We start from the raw sequence: 22,839 nt of genomic DNA, 5'->3' as shown, positions 1-22,839 counted from the left end.
TTACCCTGCAAGAAAAAAAACACACTGACACAGATGTAAATATGTGCCGCAACATCTGCATATGCCAAAACTGCATAATTCAGTTTTCTCCCTCAGTGTGGCATTAATAACCCCCCATACAGTTCCGCTCTCCTTACCTCGCCCTGCCTCTGTGTGGCACGAATCACGCCTCCTATCAGTGAGTGGGCTGCAAGTGGAATTAGCCCTCCGTCATCCTGCCCGCCGTGCACATCGGAGGGTACTGCGGTAAGATGCGACGGGGAGCGACGCCGAGCTGCCGCGGATGAGACGATGCGCATTGGCCGCACGAGTCGGAGGAGAGACCGACGTTAGATCCGCGGGTGTGTTGTTTGTCCTCCTCTCCAAACGATGGGACCGGACTAAACGCGTGTTTGACGGCTTTGTGGCGTCAGTGGTGCAGGCCGACAGGAGTGATGTGGTGGCGCTGATCCCACTTTAGGATGCTCCACAGCGGCGGGCAGAGCAGGTTTCATCTGAGAACACAAAGGACGCAGAGGGACATGAAGTCACAGACGATTCATTCAGAGGATTTGCGACACTGATAACATCTAATCAGGTGAGGAACAGTCATTGATGGGCTTTGAGGATCCCTTTAAAGGCACGTTTGCTGGGGAAAGAGGTTTTTCTGGTCGGTTCATCTTTATTAGAGTGGTACACTTCCTGCTCATAAGAACAGGCATAAGTGGCATTTCTGGTTAAATCCTTAAAGCTAAGTAGGCAACAGGAGATCATTTATGGGTTAATGGCCACCTCTGTTTCATTTTTCCTTTATCTGCTGATGCCGTGTGGTTACCAACTTAATTTAACTGGCTCCAGGATGCACAAGGTGTGAATTCAATGACTAATCAAGGCCTGTTCTGTTGGAATTACTTTGAAAAAACACTTTGAATAAAATGTTTGACCTTTGGCATATGGCTGTGATCAGAAGAGCAAACCAAAGTGAAAGTAAATCACTGCACTTTTAAATGCACATCAGTCTCTTACAGAATAGACTGCATTGTGTCTCAGTTTGCCATGATGTATTTGTCCGTTTTGAGTCTAATTTCCTTGTTTTGTCCCATTCTTCTGCAGCTTGCTTTGTCCGACAGCTCAGTCAGTCCTCGGTGATAAGAGGCCAGTGGACTGGGATGCTCTGAGGACAGCATCACTGAGCATCAGAGTGGAAGAAAACAAACTTCTCATTATATTTGCTCTTATCGCGGCTGACAGCAGAAAATCCACCTGCATGTTTCTCTTCGTCTGGAGACTCACAGTTAAGAGCCAATAGCAGGAAACAACTCCAGCTTTCTGTCAGGAAAACCACTGATTCTGTTTTTTATTTTCTGCCCAAAAACCCAAAAGTTGTCAGAATCGACTGCTAAGATGTGAGAGTGAGAAGAAGAGAGGCGGCTTTCCCTTTTTGTCTTTGCTGTTGTCAGAATTCATCATTGAGAAGTTCTCGTTCTAACTTCAGCTCGTAATGCTCCGAGTACTTTGTCTCAACAATGATCTTCTCACTTTTGATCTGTCGGGCTCTGAATCCATAATAGGTCCTCGGTAGTTTGTGTGTTCTCACGTACAAATGAGAATTCAACTTGATCTGACAAGCTGCATTTTAATAAAGGATTAGCGAGGACGAGCCCATAAAACATAGATGAGGCCAACAACGAGCACCATGCTCCAGCAGAATAACAACAACAACTACCCCTGCCTGAACATGGCGGGCTCCACCCGGGAGATGCTCCAGAAGTGCTCCAGAGCCTCTCTGCCCTTCCCCAGCCGGCTGGAGCTGGGCCTGGGAGACTTGCCGCTGATTCGGGGTCTCCGAGCCTGGGCCCTGTGTTCCAAGAATCGCAGAAGGGCCGGTATCCTAGGAGGAGGACTTGCCCCCGTGGCTCCTCCTACAGGCCGGGGCAGTTCCACGTCCTGCCCCAGGCCTGCAGACGTGTACCTGAGTGGGCAGTGGGGTCGCACGGGCTACGGGCTGCCTCTGGGGTTGGATGCCCGGCAGGCTGGAATTGGAGCTTTGGTGACGGTTGCCACTTTAAAGACCTCAGAGGGCAGCGGCAAGACACAGACTCAGTGCCTGTTTCTCCGGACTGAGAAGGGAAGTTGTTTGTACTCCACAGCTAAGCCCAGTTCTGGTGTGACCACCAGTGCAGCCTCCAGCATGGTTGGGGAATGGCTGAGAGGGAAGACGGGAGGAGGAGGAGCAGGCAGAGACACACCAGCGCGGAGGAGGGACAGTGTGCCGGCTCCGCCCGCACAGACGGGAACAAACCAGGTTAGAGTGCGTTCAGGCCGGAGATGGAGGAAGTCCGGCAAAGCAGCGGGCTGGGAGAGAGCAGGCGTGGGCAGTGGGAGGCAGCAGAGGAGCTGGGAGGATCCCGCGGGTGAATTCGCTGCGGAAGAAAAGCAGGAAGAGCAAGACAAAGGAGGCCCGGACAGGAAGCTGCAGGACAGCAGGAGAGTCAAATGCTGCCACAATGTTTCACCTAAAAACTGCAATCACTGTGGACGCAGGTCGCACAGGAGGGAGAGCCAGGATCAAAGCCAAAGTCCGGGGAGAGGAGTTCCGAACCGACTGAGGAAGGAGAGGCGAAAGAATGAGGAGGACGAGGAGGAGAAGGGAGGCCTCTGTAACTCGCATTTGGCTGACCTCGAATGTTACGGAGAGTCCCGCAGCTGCGATGTTAACGGAGAAACCAAGAGAAACGAGGGGCTGAGGAGACAGATTTCTCCCAGCCAAGATGACCGTGCAGAGATGGACGAGGATACAAACCGTGCTGCTATGAAGAAACATGGGGACAGCAAGGATTCCATGGTGATTGGTGACTTTAAATCGACACATAACCACGGTGTTAATGACGAAAACCTGGAGCTTGAACCTTGTGAAGAAGGAACCGCTGGTGCAAATAGCTTTTCTGATAATGTTGAAACAAATCAAGAATCAGAGAAGGAGATGGAGTTTACCTCCATTAGCAAAGCAGGATCTGTTACCAGAACCGACACGTCCTTTGTTCCCGTAGAGGACGGCCTCGAGACTTTCTGTGTCCGGACAGCACATGAAAGCGACCAAAACCTTTTTCAAGTTTATGAGCTGGGGCTACAAGCAGATCTTGGGTTCATAGGTAAAGAAGAACTGGATGTTAGCGAATTCCAGCCCCAAGAAGCAAACTTTGCTGCGGACGAAAACAACACTGTGACTGAGCATTTAAACAAAAATGGAGAACCTCGGTTTGTCTTTGAAAATGAGGAAAATAGCAAAATGGAGGAGAAAATAGTTTTATCATCGCCTCTCAGACAGAGAATTGCTCACGCCTCAGAGTCAGAAAAAAGGGTTGTGAACCAGGAGGAAGAGGAGATCCGCACCTGCAACAAGCTGGATGGTGAGAAATGGGATGCCTTAGAGAAGGAGGGTTTTACAGAAGTAAAGAGAAACTGTGCTTCAAAAGATGACTGGAGGTTCCAGTCACAGGAGTCTGAAGACGGATGGATTAAAGAGGACGGAGACACCTCCGGGCAAGCAACCAGCACCGGTGTTGAATCAAACGGAGAGTCCAGCGTCAAAAACATTGCCTGTGCTGATCCCCCCACCTCCGTGGCAGCCCACCAGGCTAATCCTACCCCTTCTCTGCCCCTCCTGGCACCCATGGCAACCAGCCTTCCCTGTGTAAAAGGGGAGGAGGAGAAAGAGGAGGAGGAGGAGGAGGTGGTGGTCAGCGGAGCAGCCGGAGACGGAGGAGACCAGAAAGAGAAAAGGGGGCACAGGAGAGAGCCGGAGGAGCAGACCGACGTGGAGAGTGGCTTCAACGTGGCCACTGAGGACACGAGGAAGGAGGAGGAGGAGGAGGAGGAGGATGAGTTTGGAGTGTTCATGCAGGCGGAGGGAGAGCCGGCCTGGAGCGAGGGGGTTAACATGTCTGCTTCAGTGCCTTGTGGGAGCAGAGAGAGTATTGGTAAGTCTCATGGTTTCCAGTTTGTCGTTCTCTGTCTCTTTCTGTGTTTAGCAGCCAGCCGTCCCTTCCTCTTTTAGTGCCTCCTTTTATCTTTAGGATGCTAAATAAGTCTGCCTTTTCAGTTTCCCGCAGACTTGTAGGAGATGTTTTGATCAAAGTGCACTAAGCTGAAACGAAAAAAGGCTTTCCGAGCCGAAAAACTCTGCGGAAGCTAGCGTACGTGTATAGTTGTGGTGGCATGAAAAACATCAGCAGTCTCTGTGTTGTTGTGCTGGAATCTACAGAATGTGAACGTCAGTGCTCGCTCAGATTATTAAAGCATTCTGAACCTTTTGTGCACTTTCAGGAATGCAGGTAAAGAAGGTCAGTTTCCCAGAGAACCACAGAAGTGCTTCTTTATGGCTGTTTTATGCGTGTTTCTTTTACTAAAATAAAGCATAATATGAAGATCTAATAACACTTACATTATCTTCATGTGTTAACGTTGTTAGAGCTTTTCAAATCATTCTGCACATTAACTGCCTTAACCATCCAATTTTTACCTAAAAAAGCAAAAATTGCAAATAAAAGACACTTGATGTGCGTTGTAAGGAATTATCTAAGTAATGTTATCTATCTTTTCCAAGACAGAATAGAAATGATTAGAAAGAAAACGTCCTGAATGGTCAGAAAATTTAAAACCACAACTTTTAAACTGTACAGAAAGATGTGTTGGGGAAATGTTCTTAGCCATACTATATTCCAACCTCTCAGTGATCATCTGATGACTTTGCATCAGATAATAAGGGAATAAAAACAAGTGTTTGGAGTCTCCAGCGTAGATATTGGGACATAGTTTACTCATTTTGAAGTCGTTTTACTTTAAAAGTCTGAAATGAGTTGCACGTTGCAGCATTTTCAAGAAACAAAAACTATTTTAGCTCTTTAAAAACTTAATCAACACAAGGCAAATGCAAAGTTAGTCATTTACAGTAAGAGCTGAAGGTTTAACCTTTCAAATGTTTGTTGTTGTTTTTTCTACTTAATGTCTCTAGTTCCTTCAGAGAATGAGAAATAAAAAGTTTTAGGTTTTCCGGAAAAAGGCTTTGGTCTGAATGGATTAAAAATAACTGGGCCAAGAATCTGTGCTCTCTCTGCTGGTCATTGTTTGAACCAAGAAAATGTTTTTAAAGCTGCTTAGTTGCCAGTTGATAGCCTGTGACTTTGAAATTGTACTTGGGCTTAAGAGATCTGCCTTTTTTTTATCTGTACATGAACTGGTTCAAGTTCACACAGTCCCAAAATTAACAAATTCACATTTATTTCTCACTTTTTATGATTTAAATGATCATTAACTCAGGCATTTCCAGACTGTAGCGTAGCTTTGACGTTGCTAGAGAGCTAGCAGCTTGCAGCTAGCTTACCTGAGCTGTGGAAAAACTAAGGCCCAGAAATGGAAGTTTTTTCCCCACTGATAGGCCTACCTTATTCAGTGATTTTAAAACAAACAACAAAAAAACAAACATTGACCTTACAATGCCTGGTCTTCACAGCACTACCTTAGCTTAGCTCAGGCATACTTGAGCAGCAGATGGAAAACCATACAGCCAACATGTAGCATTCTAATATCACAAGAGTTAGCAGCACTTAAAAACAGCCTTCTCCACATCAAAATTTACAGAAAATATGAATGTCGTTAATCTGACGTTAATCAGCATGTTCATACACTGCTCTGCCTGCATACAACCACAGCTAGCTCAGCTAGCTCAGATCAAACTGCTCAACACTTGGACTACAAACAGAAACCAGAAAGCATATTATTATCTTTGTCTCTTTCCGAAAAGTTCCAGTTATTCATATGTAGATATTTGTTAATAGGTATTTATCATGTATAAGTTTAAACCATGGGTTTAATCAGATCTGTCATCAGATTGTGGTTAAACTGATCCATTTTTATGCTCATGAAATAAGACTGATTGATTCACTGAGCTTTAATCAACAAAGTGAAATGAATGACTGACTTGATAATGTGTTGTAATGGGGAATCGACATATTCATGTTATAGAAACACATGGGTATGTGTGAGATCTTTGAGTTCCTTTGTGTTTTTATCCAACAGCCAGTGTTAATCAGTCATTATGATCCCTCATTCTGCTCCGTTTAGCTAATCACATAAGTCACTTAAGCCCAGTTTCCACCATGGGGTCAAACGAGTTTAAGCTGTGGTTCAAACGATTTTTTGTTTTTGTCTTACAGTGTTACTTAATATTTGTAGGTGGTGGTTGATTAGCAGAATGTGCTACCCAGTTGTCAGAATTCATTTTGTGTCTTTGTGTCATTTAGATTTAAATTTTTGTCGTTGTCCTCGCCACTGAGCTGCAAGAAATTAATATTTTTTTAACTTGTGAAAACTTTATCTAAACATTTTTGCTGATAATTTTATGAAGCTTCATAGCTGCCACTAATCTAATCATTTTATAATAACCTCACCGACTTTCAAAACATCCTTTCAATGCTGTGCAAAAGTCCTGATGGAGCCCTCATGTCTTTATATTTTGCTTTCAAGGATCTAAACCTTCTGGTATTCTTTTGAAGCATTCTTGAATAATCGTTCTCCAGGGTTTCTGAAGGTCTTTCAAAGTTTTTCTTCAGACATTAGTTGCTTTTTTTTTTTACTCCTTATCAGTCCGGTCCTTGTACCTGACCATATCCAGAGAATGTGTTTTTGTGTGATAACCCACTTAACACTAACCTATGAATAATTCAAGCATAAGGCACCTAATGGACCAGTGTTGTTTCTGCATATAACAGACGTTATATGCAGAACCAATTCAATCATATTCAATTCAATTCAGTTTAGTTTTATATATAACAAATATCATCTAAAGTCCAATTCAAGCCAATTAAAATCCAAGTCTTTGTTATACAATCATAATCCAATAAAATCCATTTAATTAAATTCCAAATTAATCCAGTTCTAGCTAAGGGAACCAACAGCTTGCATTGAAACTTCTCTTCGATCCAATCCTGGATGCACAAGGTGATAGTGGGAAGAAAAAAACTCCCTTTTAGCAGGAAGAATCCACTGATACAACCAGACTCAAGGAGGGTGTCCCAAAAAAAACAACAATCTTATCTGGTGACACTTTGTTTTTAGCAGCCTGTCACAAGGACACATCATTTGTTCCCATTTCTTAAGTTGTATCTATGAAAAACAGCAAAGATAACACAGTCTGACAGACAGAAAACAGGATTTCTGCAGCAACAAGGTGATTCCCAAAGAGCTGTTAGCTGAAAACTTGGCATATCTCAGCATGGTGTGCAGTGTGTCCTTAAAACATTTGAAGAAACTGGACAAGTGGAGGACAAAAGAAGAAGTGTCAGGCCTAAAAAACAATCTAAAGCAGATTAACAGGATCTGAAAGTGATGTCCTTACCGATAGATTTGATATATTATCGGCATAGCCTTTAAAAGTTTCCTTGAATATGTGAATTTGTACATTTAGAAAAAAAATAGCTGCAGCTGAATGGATGTTAAGAGTTGGAAAGATGTAAAACTGCAGGCACAGTATTTATTTATTAAATACAAGTAAGGGACCTTCAACCTTTTTGTTTTCATGAACAAAGATATAAAGTTGAACTAGCAACCCGTCCAGGATGTACCCCGCCTCTCGCTCAATGACAGCTGCCTGAATCGGATTAAGCGAGTATATAAAATAAAACATTTAGACCAATTGCTGCTTATCTTGTAATGAATATGTGGAGTTGTTTCTTCTCTTTGTAAGCACCATGGTGCTCTAGTCTGCCCTGACCTGGATTCCTCACCCATCACACCCTCTCACTGCACGGTATTAATCTTTCAGAGTTAGGTTGATGGAGAGGGAGGAGGAAAACAGGCCTGAGGACTTTACGCTCCCGTTAGCCTCAGGTTATGGGGCAATGGGAGAGGGAGACATTCACACAAACACAAATGCAAGGGACGTGTCACATTGATTCATCAGGCAGCGTCTGGGCCATGGAGCCATGTCGGGCAGCAGGAATCAAAGGGAAATCCAATCTCCACTGAGAGCTTTTCTTGCAGCGAAGGGTGATTAAAGTCAAGCGTGCGAACACTAAGACTCCTGCAGCGTCTCATACAGCAGCTCGTTTTTAAACAGCAGCAGGAAACACTCATAGACAGAAAAGACAAGGAGATGAGACCGTGATAACTAGAACTGTCAAGCAGTATTGCTGAAAAGAAAGTTACTTTATTATATTAACAAAAATCTAATACCGATTTAGATGCTCTATTGTTGAGTTTGTGGAGCTCATTTACCTGCATGACATTTGTGATTAACTTCATCGCACTTAAAAGGTATTGGTCACAAAGCGCAGCTGCTTTTAAGCTTCTTCTGAACCGTTTCTCAAAATGATTTCATAGTTTTATTGTGACAGGACCCAAAAATAACTCAAAGACTCCTTTAAATATCAGCAACTATAAGTAGAACAACCCTGTGTGTGTGCTTGTGTGTCTGAAAACAGCACTCGGAAATCCCATCGTCACAGGGGAGTCGACCCATTGCAGGCCGGGCTGGACGGACGGCTCCTTCGACCAGTCGGACAACAGCTGGACGGCTTTTCCTCAGGACGATGCCGGTCGAGATGTGGAGCAGTGGTGGCCGACCAGCGCTGTGGAGGCAAGGAGAGACGGACTCTCCACCAATCACAGTCTGGTACGCCTTGTTAGCTGTTGGTCAATGTGAAGTGGCCTCTGCATCCTTTTCAGATCGGTTCATTTACTCCATCAAGTTTTTCATCTATTTTTTATTTTCTTGTGACTGCAACTAGGGTTGTAAAAAATTTTTTAATGATTAGCATGTTTTAATGGATGAACAGTATCGATAGCAACAGAGATGTCTTCACTTTTACAAACAGACACGGCACCACTCATTTTTATGAATAAAAACAGATCATTCGGACCCCCATGAGATAGAAAGTTCTGATGATGATTAGATGTGAAATCAGCAGGTAAACTCGGTTTTAAAAAAGGTAAAGATACTGCAAACAGAGGAGTGCCTTGTGTTTTGACACACAGCAACAAAATAACGCATAAACTGTACGTAATAAACTGCAGCAGGTCCGCTAATACCATTTAAAAGGTGGGAACACACTAATCAGTATGCTGAGATGAGTTGAGGGGACGGCAGATTCAGTCCATCCAACCACTCTGTACAGGAAGAGCTGCCATTCCTTACATAGGAGTCACATTTAGTTGAAAGAACATTTAAAGAAGCTGATATATCAACCAAAAAAAAATTAAGTCAACATTGTATTAATTTAGACTGAACATAATTTTTGATAAATAATTTGCTCATGAACAAACAGTACGTCTTTACTCATATAGCGTCACAAGTGTGTGTTGTAGAGGGCCCAAACGCAGACTGACAAGCTAAAGTTAAGCAGAGGAGGAAAATAATAATGAATGAACTAATTAAAACTACTACAGTAGCAGAAAGTTGTTTTAAAAATCCATTCAGGTGCTCAAAAGAAAACATACTTGGCATAAGACAGCAAAACAAAGACAAGAATCTGGTGCTGAACAAAGAAAAACAAAGAATTTTATTATAAGTGAGCTAATGATTACAGCAACACAGGTGTGGTAATTAGGGCCAGACTAAACTTAACAGTATAGGGGGGAGGGGGGGAATTACTACAACATGTATAACAGGAAGTAAGGTTAACTAAGCTGCCGTAGATAAGGTAAAAAGTTAAACCAGGATACAGAACTTGGACATCCACAAGACAGCACTTGAACAAAGTCAAGATGAAAAAAATGGGAAAAGTGTTGCATTAGTGTTGAATTTGTGTTGCTCTTTGGCTCCCCCTATGGTTGTGTGATGTAACACCACTGTTATAAAAAACAAATCTCCGCCCTGCTCATTTACAGCCATGCACGTGAATTTATTGTCATGTTGAAAAAAGGCCACAAAGACGCCATCAAAAGCCCATAAAAATGTCAAGCGACCAATAGGCAAAAATACCAAAGTTGCATCTCAGTCCTCAGGGCGCGTTTGGGCAGTTTCAGGCCGAGGAATGTGAAAACAAAAGTCAGTTTGCTTCAAACCAAGTCAGAAGTGCCATCTTTCTATGGTTCACAAACTTCTGTAGTGTTGCTTCAAAGTCTGTTTAACTGGTGGAATCCAAGATGAGAGCGGATGAATTCTCCTAATGTTGAGGAAAGCATCTCCAGAACTTCTTTTACTACGTCCTCTAACATAGGATGAACTGCTTGATGTTCTTTACTCCCGTTATCTGTCACATTCAGGAGTTATTCGTGTGGTTATTCAGGCCCCTGCAGTTCATGTGGTTGAGAAATAGATGAATGTGGACATCTATGCAGAATGATTGATAAACCAACCATGCAGATGAATAAAACATCTGGAGGAATTCAGGCAGCGAGGGCTCAGTCTGCTGGACCTGAGTGTCAGTCAGTGTCATGACTGACTTGTCACTATATTGTGCTCATGCTCTGTGTATTTAGACCCATTCAGGCAGTTTATTTCTTATTTTAGTTCAGGTGAATGGTTTTAATCCGGTCTGAAGTGCCAGGCACGTGAGGACGTTTTGCTGTGACTTGGCTCCAATTCCATCATAATTTCCTGAATCCCAAAACAATACAGATAATCTACATATCTTTACAAATAAATCTTGTTATTGTACAAGGGATCTCTGGATTTCCCTTCTGAAACTGTTTTCTCCTCAACCTAACCTTATTTAAATGGGAGATAATGGATGGATGGATTGTCCTTTGGTCAGTTTTGATCATTTGTTGTTGTTTTGTTTTGTTTTGTAGAAATGTAGCAAACGCAACATTAGCTTTATTTGCTGAGAGGTTACCATAGCACACATTTGGTCATGCTGATACTGAATCCCAAGGCGGACTGCAGTCTGATGCACTAGTTGTTATATTGTATAAATTGTCTAAAGCACTTGCAGACTATGTGTTTTACATTCAACAAGGGTCGCTGATGTTAAAAGTTTCCCCATGTTCCAACACATGTTCAAACTTAGTGGAAAAAGTGACAGCACTACTTCTTTAGGGAAATAATCGGGGTGAGTCCTTTTTATTCCAGTTTCCACCGACATTATCCTGGTGGCATGACTCATCTCTTCATAGCCCTGTGGTGTGGGTTACTAAGTTTTTAGAATTGAAATGAATCAGTATTTAGTACAGCAGGATAACTCACATTGGACCGGTCAAAGCTCTGAGAGCTGTTTTTTAAAATAAAAAATGAAAGATGAAGCCAACGCTGCAGGGAGTGTCCCCCATGGGATATTATGCACAGCGCAAAGATGCAGATGAAACTCGAGCTCTGCCCAAAGCTGCAGTGGAGGAGAGTCAGGGGGGGAAAGCTCTCTTTAAATTAAATGTTTCATACGCTTATGGTGTCATCAAGTATTTACTTTATTTTAATTGATAAAGGATGCATTTTTTAATGGTGCTGCATTGTGTTTTTCTACCCTGCAGGCGTCAGTCTTTGCTGAAGCCTTTCCCTCACTCCCTGATCCATCCTCAAGTGACTCCTGTGACCTTGTAGCTGTTCCCACCCTAACGCAACTCCTAAGGGGCAGAACCAGCCAGGATCAGGGGTAGGTTTGCTGATTTACTGTAAACCAATCGATCTGCGGTATAGTTTACTGCCTGTATGGACACATTCCTCCAATTTGTAACAGGAGCTGTCGGACAGCAGGGAAAATTATCCTTCTTGAAGTGCTTGTAATCAGCTCTGGGACAATGACACGGGGAATATGTTCCTGTCTGAGGCTCACATTTACTGTACAACTCACATGACACGAAGACAGCGTGACAGCAAGCTAACCTGCTGTTGTGCAGCAGCGATTCCTCGAGATAAATTCAGTCAAGCGTAAACCTTGGTAAAGATCATGTAAGAGATGATTTTGATCTGGATGGATGGATGTTGGTCTGTACTTATTCATGCTGATGCTTTAGACATAAGCTAACAAGGTGAAAGCTAAATCTACAACATTAAACCTGAATCCTAAGCACACGAATGTAACTCTTTCCATAAATGTTTGTATTTATCTATCAAGTCATCTGAAATATTCTTTTAGCTCCCAAAGAGTACATGATATTTCACAAATGGATGTTTCTTCCCACAAAAATTGTAGAAAATATGTCATTTTAAAAAAATAATCTGCTTCTTTAAGATCTTCTGAATACTCTAAGTATAAGTTATAAGATTTTAAAAAAGCCACGTGTATCTTTTTCTTTTGTGGCTTCTTAAAATACTTTTCGTCCTACTGAGTTGTGTTTTCAGTGTCTTGGCCTGCCAGCAGAGTCACAGAATTTCATTATTTTCATTGCAGCATCTCTAAATGTGCATCAGAAGAGTGTTTTACTACTGATAGAGGCATGTAATTCAATATAGATGACTAATGACAGTTATTATGTGAGTTTTGTGGGGTATAATGTTGATTCTTTCTCAATACATGAGACACGATGTCGCCACCGAGTGGTTTATGTGATGAACTGCAAGTTGCAATAAGGATATATTAGAAATGTTGCTTGTTGGAGTTACTGTTACTATAAGCAAAGTGATTAATGAGAAGTTCAAACACAGAATTTAACTGAATTTCTCAGTAATAACCTCTGTTGTCCAGAGACTTATATATAAAATTAAAGAGTCTGATTAATATTCACGAACGTTCCTCATTTAAAAACCTTTCAATGTTCAGTAAATCATCTTTAAACATGAAGTTTTGTTATGGATGTGATGAAGAATATATCATGGCATATTAACCTTTTTTAAGCTTGTCAAAAACCTGCTTAAATGCTGCATTTTTAGCTAGATTAGTATGAATTAGAATACAAACAATCGTACTTTGAATAACTCTGCTTTGAACTCTGTTTCCTCTGTGTTATTTGTGGCTCTGCAGGCTCCTGGACGGTTTCCATGACTTGAACAAAATGATTGGCCAGAGATACAAGAGAGCCAACGGCGTGTCCCGTGACCTGCTGCTGAGGACTTTACACCTGGAGCAGCCGCATACTGTGAGTAAAAGACCGCAACCCTTCACACATGCAAACACGGGAATACCTGCACGCCTCACTGCGTCGTGTTGACACGTCTCGTTGTTCATCTCCTGGAAAATGCATTCAAATCCAGACTTACAGCAAAGGCTTTCCGCCTCTTTTCACACGTTTCAGAGGCTTCAGGGTTGTTGAAATGAATTTAGTCAAAGATCTAACGGCTTGAAAAGCTAACTGATAGTGCTGGTTGACTGATGGCTTTGAAACCTGTTGCTGCTTCATTCGAGTGGTGTGACCGCTTTGATATGCAAAATGCTCACACTTCACAGTAGTTGATAAATCGACTGACCGAGAGGTCTGCTCTCTTTTCAGAGAACCACATGCAAAGCATCCAGATGTTCGGTTTACTATTCTCCACAGGTTCATGAATACCACGCTGTCTGGATAATAAATCAGTCTTTTCTTTACTTATTCAGTAAAATGTTCACTATATATTTACTGTGCTATTATCATTTGTGACACCCTCGTTCTTTGGTATCAACTCAAGATTTTTTGTACTTTAATGTCATTCTTTTTATATGCAATATAATAAAAATGGGTTACAGTATAAGGCCTTATTTTGATTAATTACACTGGTGTTAATGTTCATGTGAATGCTGAGTTTACTGATAAAAAGCAACGTGAGGCATTGAGAATAAATTTGAATATTAAGAAATAACTACTTTTAATTATAAGTGGAGGGATATGTATATACAATGCTAATTTAGATGTTTAGATTAAAAATAGGGCTACAGCAAACAATTATTTATCCCATTTATTAATGGATTAAAGGGGTAAGAAAAACCTTTTGCAGTGATTACTGTTTAAAAGGAGAACAAAGGACAGGCGTCCTTGGTTTAAACCAAGCAGAGCATTTAAGGGCCAAAGCAGAGTGTTTTTTAAAAGTAGATCCGGGTAGTTCTGGTGACGTTACAACAGAAATTAGGCTTATTTTTTCAAACACAAGTTGCCTTTTCTGAAAAAATACAAATCAAAACTGAAGCCGTGACTCAGCCCGAGCCTCAGCTGACTTCTGTTCTCTGCTAGCGTCCTTCTCAGCTAACAGGCCGACTGATTTCCATTAAAATGCAAACGGGAAATGTTCCCTCATGTTTGTTCCGCTCAGTGGACTCGACATGCGAACCGGCTGCTGGAGCATCGACATTTTGCTGTTGTGTTGAGCTAAGTTGGTTTTACAATGGACACACTGTTCAGTATGGCCTCTTTTTGTATGATTTTGCTCCTCAATGTTTTCTCCACTTTCCTCCATCACGCCATCAAATCAAGCTCGCCACAAACGCAGCACGTTGTGTGACAGTAATAACGGTCCGTGTGAAACGGGGGGAATCACTGAGCAGAACACATTTATGTGAATTAAACGACCCAACAAAGCAAATGATTTCCATCCAGGATGTGTTATAGTCAAGTTACTCAAAGAATAGTTTCAGCCCTAATTAAATTAATTGAGCTACATCAACATTTAATTTCCCTCTGGGATAAATAAAGTATTTTTGAATTGAATTTGAATTGAATTGAAATGCCAATATCACATAATAAGTTTTTTATTAATCAGTTAATGATCAATTAATCCAAAAAATGTAAAAAATATTTGACTAAACCATTTTGATGCATCTTTGTATGGTGGTCTTTGCAGGCGAACAGACCGGCTTCCTTGGCAACCAACCGCCGTCTCTCCCCCGGCCTCACCTCAACCAATCAGCACGCTCAAAGCGCTGCGACTAAGCGACGGCTGTCATACGACTGCAACCGAAACATCATGGAGTAAAGCTCTGCTTTGGCTGCTGATCACCTGGAGCTCTGCAGGTTTCTGAACACTCTGGATTGACAACACGTGTACAATCTGCTGGTCAAACACTTGACTGACTTTTCAGCTCTTTGCACACTCTGTGGTTATGTGAACCTGAGCCGGTTAGACGACGTGGGCCATGAAAATGAAGCTTTTCCATTTCATGTGTTCACCACCTTGTTCTCCACCATCTTGAGTTTTCTTTTCAACCCTCACATACTGTCTTTAGATTGTTTTGAGCATGACGTCTTGTAGTTCCAAGGTACTCGCCACCATGTTGAAGGAAGAGTTAAGCCGTCCTGGTATTTTCCTTCCTGTTTTTATGATATGAGAACATTTGAGTTTCTCTTAAATGGAATAATTATTCTGAGGTGGAGCTGCTGATTTTTTCAGAAATTGCAGGGAATGAACTAAAATAAAACAAATAAACAACAAAGTATTCTTCAAACATTCATGATTTTGAAGGGTCAGCATGCCTTCTAACTAACCGATTATCTGTTGACGTGGGTGGTTGTGGCTCAGCCAGGCTTGGTAGCTCTTTTCTATTGTTTCGCTTGTAAAAAAGTTGGGATGCTTTGTAAAGTGTAAATAAGGACATAATGCAAATATTTTCAAATCATTGAAATGAAATTAGTACAAAGATAACGTATAAAATATATAAGAACTGTGGAGATCCACCACCATGTTTGCTGCAGGTTAGGATAGCTACTTCTTCTACTGAATTACAGCAGCGAACAACTTGGCTGTGCCGCCACCTGCTGGTGACACTGTGCATCCCAGTTTATTCTCGTCAGAGCAGTAATTGGAAATGTGTCTTATCACGTTTTTTTTGCTTGAGATTTTCCTCCTCAGAGAATCAAATGGTGTCCGAGGTGTTTGTGATCCTGCGCGTTGATTTCCACCACAGAACCATGTTTGATTTCAACCCATAAGAACCCACCGTGACACAGGTGGCACACGCCCTTTAAATGTTCTGGAAAATTCCATGAAAAACTTTATCCTTGATTTCCACTCTTGAATTGCCAGTGTGACCCATAGTTAACATCCTGGTGGGTCATGTGACAGGTTAAGTGATTTAGTCTTCCCATAATAACATTTCCAAGATGTCTGTGTGCCCGGTTACCACTACGGGCAGAGCTAGCTAAATTTAAATCGCTTGTTTTTGGTTGCTAAAGGAAAGATTCAAACCATTTAAACCATTTAACAACCATTGACACATCTTTGACACTAGGGAGTGTTATTTTGAGAAAAATGTTAGAAATGTGTTCTATATAGTCTGTTTTATGTCCCCCATAATTTTCCTTGATGGAGAAATTATCCAGGTTCTTAACGCCCAATGTTAAGAACCTGGATACAGGTTACAGATCTCTGACAGTGGGGGGTGGTATTATGAAAGAAATGTCAGAAATGTGTTCTATGTGGTCTATTTAGTCTGTGTTATGACCCCCTTAATTTTCATTTAAGGAGAAATGGGTCCGGGTTGTTATGGGTTAATGCAGGGATGTCTGGGAGTCTGATGTTCACACACACAGAGTTTCAACCTCGTCCTTTGTGTAGACACTTACTGAATCCTTGAAACTTCTCATGTATCATACATGCGGAAGTCTTCAAAGTCTTTGCTTAAAGTCTTTCATTAAGAGACGTTATGTGAGAGCAGCGACCTTCGCCCCATCTCCTCAAAGACCCGTTACGCACTTATGTTGCTATCTTTTTGCTAATGAGCTGTTAGATTTAACACCTTTTTTTTTTTTTAGCATTACACAACTTTTCTGAAACATCCTGACGGCATCAAATAAAGAGTATACATTTTTGCTGTAAAATTTTTCACTATATATGTTGTGTGTGTATAATTTTCCATCAATTTTAGGGTTCGCACGATGCAAATCGTTGTATTCTGGGTTTATTTACCTTTGTGTCCCAACTTTTTTGAGACAGAATTGTCTCAAATGAGGCAAATTGGATTAACATTCACTCAAATCGGCAGAATTTGGTGTTTGAAAAGATATTTTTAAACACATTTGTACTGAATAAGTCATTTATTACAAGCAGTGTGAACATTACATAAAGCTTGAGTTTAGAAAGAAGGAAGAAGCAATTCTTTTGTTTTTTTGGCTCTCACTTTATTAACATGGTGGCTTGAGCCTCTGTGGCAGCTGGTAATCTTTATGCAAACATGCTGAAACAGCTTTTCCCTGTTCTTGAATATCCCTCAGTGCAGCATTAGACTCCAGTAACTCTATGAATCATTGAACATGAGTTGGATTAATACACCTCTCATAGAAGAAATCAGATGATCAGGCTGAAGAGCAAAGTTAAGCTTTCTTTTCCACATATGGCACTCAGCGCCGAGGTAGGAGCATAGATGGGATGATTTCTTGTTTGTTATTTACATTTTATCAAGTGTTGCATGTGCTTTCAAGGCGTTATTTGCCTCAGAAAGGTCAGGAGACGGGAGCAGATTTGTGATTGCTCAGAGAAACGAGTTTGTCTTCCACTTAGTACCAAGAGAAACACCAGTGAAAGTGCCAATGTTCACCAGGTTACAGAAGTAAACACAAACACACTCAATGTTTGGTTCGCACACATATCGAAGTGGACTCAAAGAATAGCATGTGATGTTTTTTTTGCTCCCCGTGTCCTGTGATCGAGTCCACTCTGGGAGCAAAACTTGAATCTAGCTGCCGACGAAAGCAAGATTTCACAGGAGAAATTTCTATCTAAAGTCAACGATGCACTGTGTTTTTAGTTTTGACATGCAGATGTATGTTTATTTCTCTCTATGTTGCATATTTCTCTCATCACCTTAATCATTTGTGATGAAGTTCAGAAGCAATCATGTGTGCCATTTGTACAAACTTCAAATTCCTGAAAAAGATGAATATTTTCCGATCTGTTCAAATGAGGAGTTGTCGCCTTGGTGACTGATGTAATAAAATGATACTGCGTGTTGACTCGTGTTTCCTCATGACATTTACTACTAACTCTTTTGTTTATTTCACACAGCGGTTTAACTGAGGTGGGAATGAGTTGAAAAACATTTAAATATCTTCTTTGCTGCCTGAAATCATTCCAAAATGATCCAAAGCGTCATTTCTGTGTGTTTCACTTCTAATAACGTTTGTAAGAATAATTGTTGGTGTTATAAAATACCCCTTCACTGGTTGGATTGTTTTGACTTTCTGCAGCAAACTCTAGATCTAATTTTGTATTTTAGTGACATGTCCAATGAATAGATGAAGTCTATTCTATGTCAGAAGTCTGTTAATGAAGGAAAAATGCCATAATTTGAAAATACAGACCCATTTCCTGCAGCTCTCTGTGTTTTAAGCCCCTCCTACCAGACAAACACGGGAATGTGCATGTCCGTAATACATGATAACACCACAGAATTAAATGGAATGATACTTATTTAAATCCCAAAACTAGTGGCGAGGGATGGATTACAAGTAACAGTCCTCCAGAAAATATATCCACAATTCAGTAGATATTAGAACTCCTACTCTTGTCTAATCCTCATTCAAATATTGCTTTTTAGGCCTTTTTGTAGTGAAACCAACTTGCAACCTGTCCAATGCTATAACTTTACATATCACAACTGAGTCAAATGAGGGATGAATTTTAGATATTTTACGCACTATATCAGGGAAAAATCCTGAAAAAAGGCTGATATTTCGATGTTAAATGGTATTGCCCACAGCTTCATACAACAGTAGTGTTTTCTGAGCGGCTTATACGTATTTACAAATAAGATCATATCCCTGCAAAACTTTTGTCATCCTGCTGGGGATCCATCGAGAAAAGAAACCGGTTACGACAGGATTACTCCGGCTTCATGTCGCTACTGCAGAGGCAGCCAAGAAGCATTCCCTGTGGATGAAACAACGAGCCGTCAGAGCAGAGAAATTGAATGGAATTGCAGATAAAAAATGTACCAAAATGGATGAATCTCCTCTTTCTAAAATAGTTCCTGTCGTTGGAAGTCTCCCGATCACATGTTTAAGTTTTTTTAGCTTGCAGGCAAACCACCAACACAGCCTGATTATCAGTGCAAAAAGGCAAGCGGACAAAAAAACAGTAGAACACATTGAGACTATTTCAACTGGAACATTTTTGTATCAGAATAACTTCTTGACATACTACATGTGATAATTCCTGTATGTTTGTGCAGACAGGTTTAACTCGGCTAGATCAGCTGACATCGGTGATATTTCTGATGGTAAATGCACACATTGTTGCCTATAAATACAGAACCCAGGCTCTGAACTTTCAGCAAACATTAAGATTTCACTCCAACTGAGGTTTTGTGTGCAGTTTTTTCTCCCTCAGAGGCTGAAGAAACTTACTAGTTCCAGTTTCTAACATCATAAAAAGCCAACACGAGAGTGATTATCCTGTATGAAGTGTCACTAACATCTCTCAGTGCTGAAATCAATGAGCCACTTTGTGGTCCAGAGGGAGTTAAGCTTTTTATTTGCTGAGTCAGAGCAGCCGCCTGCCCGCTGCGCTGCAATAACAGAGCGTTGTAGAAAACAGGCCAATGGACTAAGGAGCAGACTGACCTGACCTCACTCTTTGCACCAAATTGCAATATGCGATTTCTTCCAGGAGAGACTAACGGAGCGTGATGAGGGTGTTTCGTTGCGCCTAGCAACCTGTGTGTGAGAAAACAAGCGCCCGGACACAGCGAGGCGATTCAAGAATTCCCATCTGAGCCTCCTGGGAAACATGCTTTTTGTCAAGAGTGGAACTATTAGTGAAGTGTCCTATCAAGCAAAAGTCAAGTGAAAAAGCATGTATGTCTTTTTTAAATTCCTGTTTTTTTGTTTCTTTCTTTATTTTTTCCCTAAATCGTCAGATCTGCTGCTGTGTTTGGGATCTTTGTCCTGTTGATGAGCCAGTTTCAGCCCAGCTTTAGCTGTCGGACAGACGGCCTCACATCTGACTCTAGAACACTTTGGTATCCAGAGGAGTTCATGGTGGACTCAGTGACTGCAAGGTGCCCAGGTCCTGTGGCTGCAGAGCCAGCCCAGAGCATCAGCCCTCCACCACCGTGCTTGACAGCTGGTGTGAGGTGTTTGTGCTGATATGCTGTGTTTGGTTTCCTCCAAACGTGCTGCTGTGCATTATGAGCAAACATCTCCACTTTGGTCTGGTCTGTCCAAAGGACATTGTTCCAGAAGTCTTGTGGTTTGTTCAGATGCAGCTTTGCAAACCTAAGCTGTGCTGCCATGTTCTCTTTAGAGAGAAGAGGCTTTCTCCTGCAGCCCTTCCACACAAGCCACACCTGTTCAGTCTTTTTCTAACTGTGCTGTCATGAACTTTAACCTTTAACACGCTAACTGAGGCCTGCAGAGTCTGAGATGTAGCTCTTGGGTTTTTGACCTTGGGGTGACCTTGCTGGGACGTCCACTCCTGGGAAGATTGACAGCTGTCCTGCATGTTTTCAGCTTGTGAATAATCTTTCTCTCTGTAGAACGACGGACTCCAAATAGTTTGGAAATGACCTTATAACCCTTCCCAGGTTGATGGGCAGCAACAGCTTCTCTAAGATCATTGCTGATGTCTTTCCTCCTTGGCATCGTGTTAACACACACCTGAATGCTCCAGACCACCAAACTGACTAAACTTCTGCTTTTATAGAGCTGCTCACACTGACTGATGACCAAGTGCATTTAATTAGCAGCAGCTGGCTGCTGCTTACTGTTTAAAACACTGCTTCTGCTTTTTTGCTCAGTTCATGTAAAAAATGAATAATGACACAGTTTAATATGACATGTTGTTGTTCATCTGAGGTTCAGTAAGGACCAGGAGACTTTTTATTATGTTCTGAAATGTAAAACCTTAGAATGCTCCAAAGCAGGACCTCCACTGACTCAGTCGTGCTTTTCCAGCTGTGAGAAGTCTGTGAGAAAGGTCTGTAAGATGTAACATCTGTAAGCTCTTGCAGGCCTTGAATCCTTGCTGGTCATTTGTGTAACACCGATCCATGATATTCGGGGGTAATGAGCAGCTCTGATGGGGGCTTTCGCACAGCTTGTGACATCATGTTACAGTCTACATGTTTAATTTTTCTATTGCTGGTACTGTTTAGCATCCAGGCTGAAACCACTCTGGCTCCTGACATTCTACTAAAACATGCTATTACAACATAGTGCAACATAAGGAAAAATTTCACTTTGCGTACCTTGAATGTATATGGGCTATCTTACATAGGACCAGGTTTATGGATCCAAAGAAACTGGGGCATGAATAGAAGTAGAACAACAAATATATAGGGAGATGTTTCTGTTCATTTTTATGCATTTAGCAGACGCTTTTCCCCAAAGCGACTTACAAATGAGGATATAACGTTACAGCTGACAATAAGCTACGGAAACCACTATTCAGACTCTGTCCGGGGTGACAGTGTAGAGATAGAGGGAAGTACAGAAAGAGAAAGTGCGGCAGAGGGCGTAGGGAAGTACAGGGTAAGTGACAGAGTATAGATAAGTCATTTTAAAAAGACCAATTTGTTTATTTCCAGGAAAACAAAAAAATAGATGCAGCAGTTTGTTGAGACTCAGATGTAAATACAGTACAGTCACACTTCTTCTTCTGTCCTCCACTTGTCCAGTTTCCTCAAATGTTTTAAGTTCACACTGCACATCATGCTGAGATATGCCAAGTTTTCAGCTTGTTGGAGCAGAAATCCTGTTTTCTGTCTGTCAAGCTGTGTTATCTTTGCTGTTTTTCACAGATGAAACTGAAGAAATGGGAACAAATTGTGCGTCTTTGTAACAGGCTGCTGGTAACAAAGTCTCCAAAGAAAAAATTTGAAAGCCTGGAGAACTTCTGCTGAAGACCACTTTAAAATATTGCAATAACAGTCGGACTTCTTGGTTTATTAATTAATTTCGCACAGAACTGGACTCGAGAATCAAAATCTACATGTGGCATAGAGCCATCAGTGGGTTAAAGCTGCCGTCGGCAGGTTTTCAAAATTCCGAGTCCAAAGTAGGAAAATTCGAACGGATACAACTTTCAGGTCCCTCCCCCTCTGTGGACGAGGTTGTGCACATGAGTTCACGCCAGTGTGCGCACACACAAGCTGGGGGGAGACTCACGCTCAGCATGGAAGACGTGGTTGGTGACTGTTCTGCTCAGATAATAGATAAATAATAAACCTAACGTGATTGGTTAAAAACAGCCGGGAGCGCTCGATTTTTGCAGGCACGATTACAGGCTTTTAGCCTGGCTGACGCGTCCACAATCTCGATGAGATGGTGGTCTGGGAACTAGGTGTGCATTTTCTCGTATTTGAGGCGTGGTTTACGAATGCCTAGAGCCGTTTATTGGGCGCTACGAATGTCTATCAAATGACGTCAGGTATTTCCCATGCTGCTTTGCGCGCGATTCATAGCCAATTGTATCACTTATACCAGATGACGACAGAAATTCAACGAGGAAGAAGAAAAAAATGGAAAATAAAAGTAAACTTGCGCTCTAAGCTACTTAAATTGACAACAAAGTAGGCCTATATGCTATATTCTACATGAATTTTTATGTTGTAGAGTTGTGAATTTATTTTAATAATGGAGAAATTGAGCAGCCTTGCTTTGTTGTCTACAGTAGTAGCTCAACCCTCATCTTACTTTGAAGCTCCCAGCTCCCAGAAGTGACGTCGACGTAGCTTTAGCAGCAGAAAAGCTATCAGGTTTGTGTTGATGATAATAATAAACTCCTGGACTATGTACAAACTTCCAAATGCATCGTTTTGTGAGTACAGACCATATTTGTACTACTGTAGAAGTTTGGTTTCATGACATGTGATTTTAGTGTGGTAATTTTGGAGATACTGCCAGGGTCCGTTAGCGCTTGTACGAAGCTATTCGGGATAACTCGGTAACTCAGCTGATGTTCAGCCAATATCGGAAAAACTTCGGGTGGGCTACTTGGCTGGATATCACGGTTCAAATGACCCTAGGGTGAATCTACTCCGAAACACTTTCTAAGGCTGCATTGAACGGTAACGTTGTGTCCGCTGT

General features: G+C 41.7%; 1 protein-coding gene across 1 annotated transcript; it reads left to right on the top strand.

Annotated features, from left to right (window-relative positions):
- The first annotated feature begins 199 nt into the window (after nt 1–199).
- On the top strand, nt 200–17,766 carry LOC142388119 (uncharacterized). The gene is made up of 6 exons (XM_075473035.1): nt 200–577; nt 1,093–3,959; nt 8,460–8,650; nt 11,446–11,567; nt 12,876–12,990; nt 14,663–17,766. The coding sequence occupies exons 2-6, from the start codon at nt 1,655–1,657 to the stop codon at nt 14,792–14,794; spliced, it is 2,865 nt and encodes a 954-aa protein (XP_075329150.1). The 5' UTR covers nt 200–577; nt 1,093–1,654; the 3' UTR covers nt 14,795–17,766.
- Nucleotides 17,767–22,839: the final 5,073 nt, after the last annotated feature.

The sequence above is a fragment of the Odontesthes bonariensis genome, chromosome 9 (assembly GCF_027942865.1).
Source record: "Odontesthes bonariensis isolate fOdoBon6 chromosome 9, fOdoBon6.hap1, whole genome shotgun sequence".
NCBI lineage: Eukaryota > Metazoa > Chordata > Actinopteri > Atheriniformes > Atherinopsidae > Odontesthes > Odontesthes bonariensis.
Note: the sequence above shows the minus strand (reverse complement) of the source record. Positions and strands in the feature narration are given on the sequence as shown.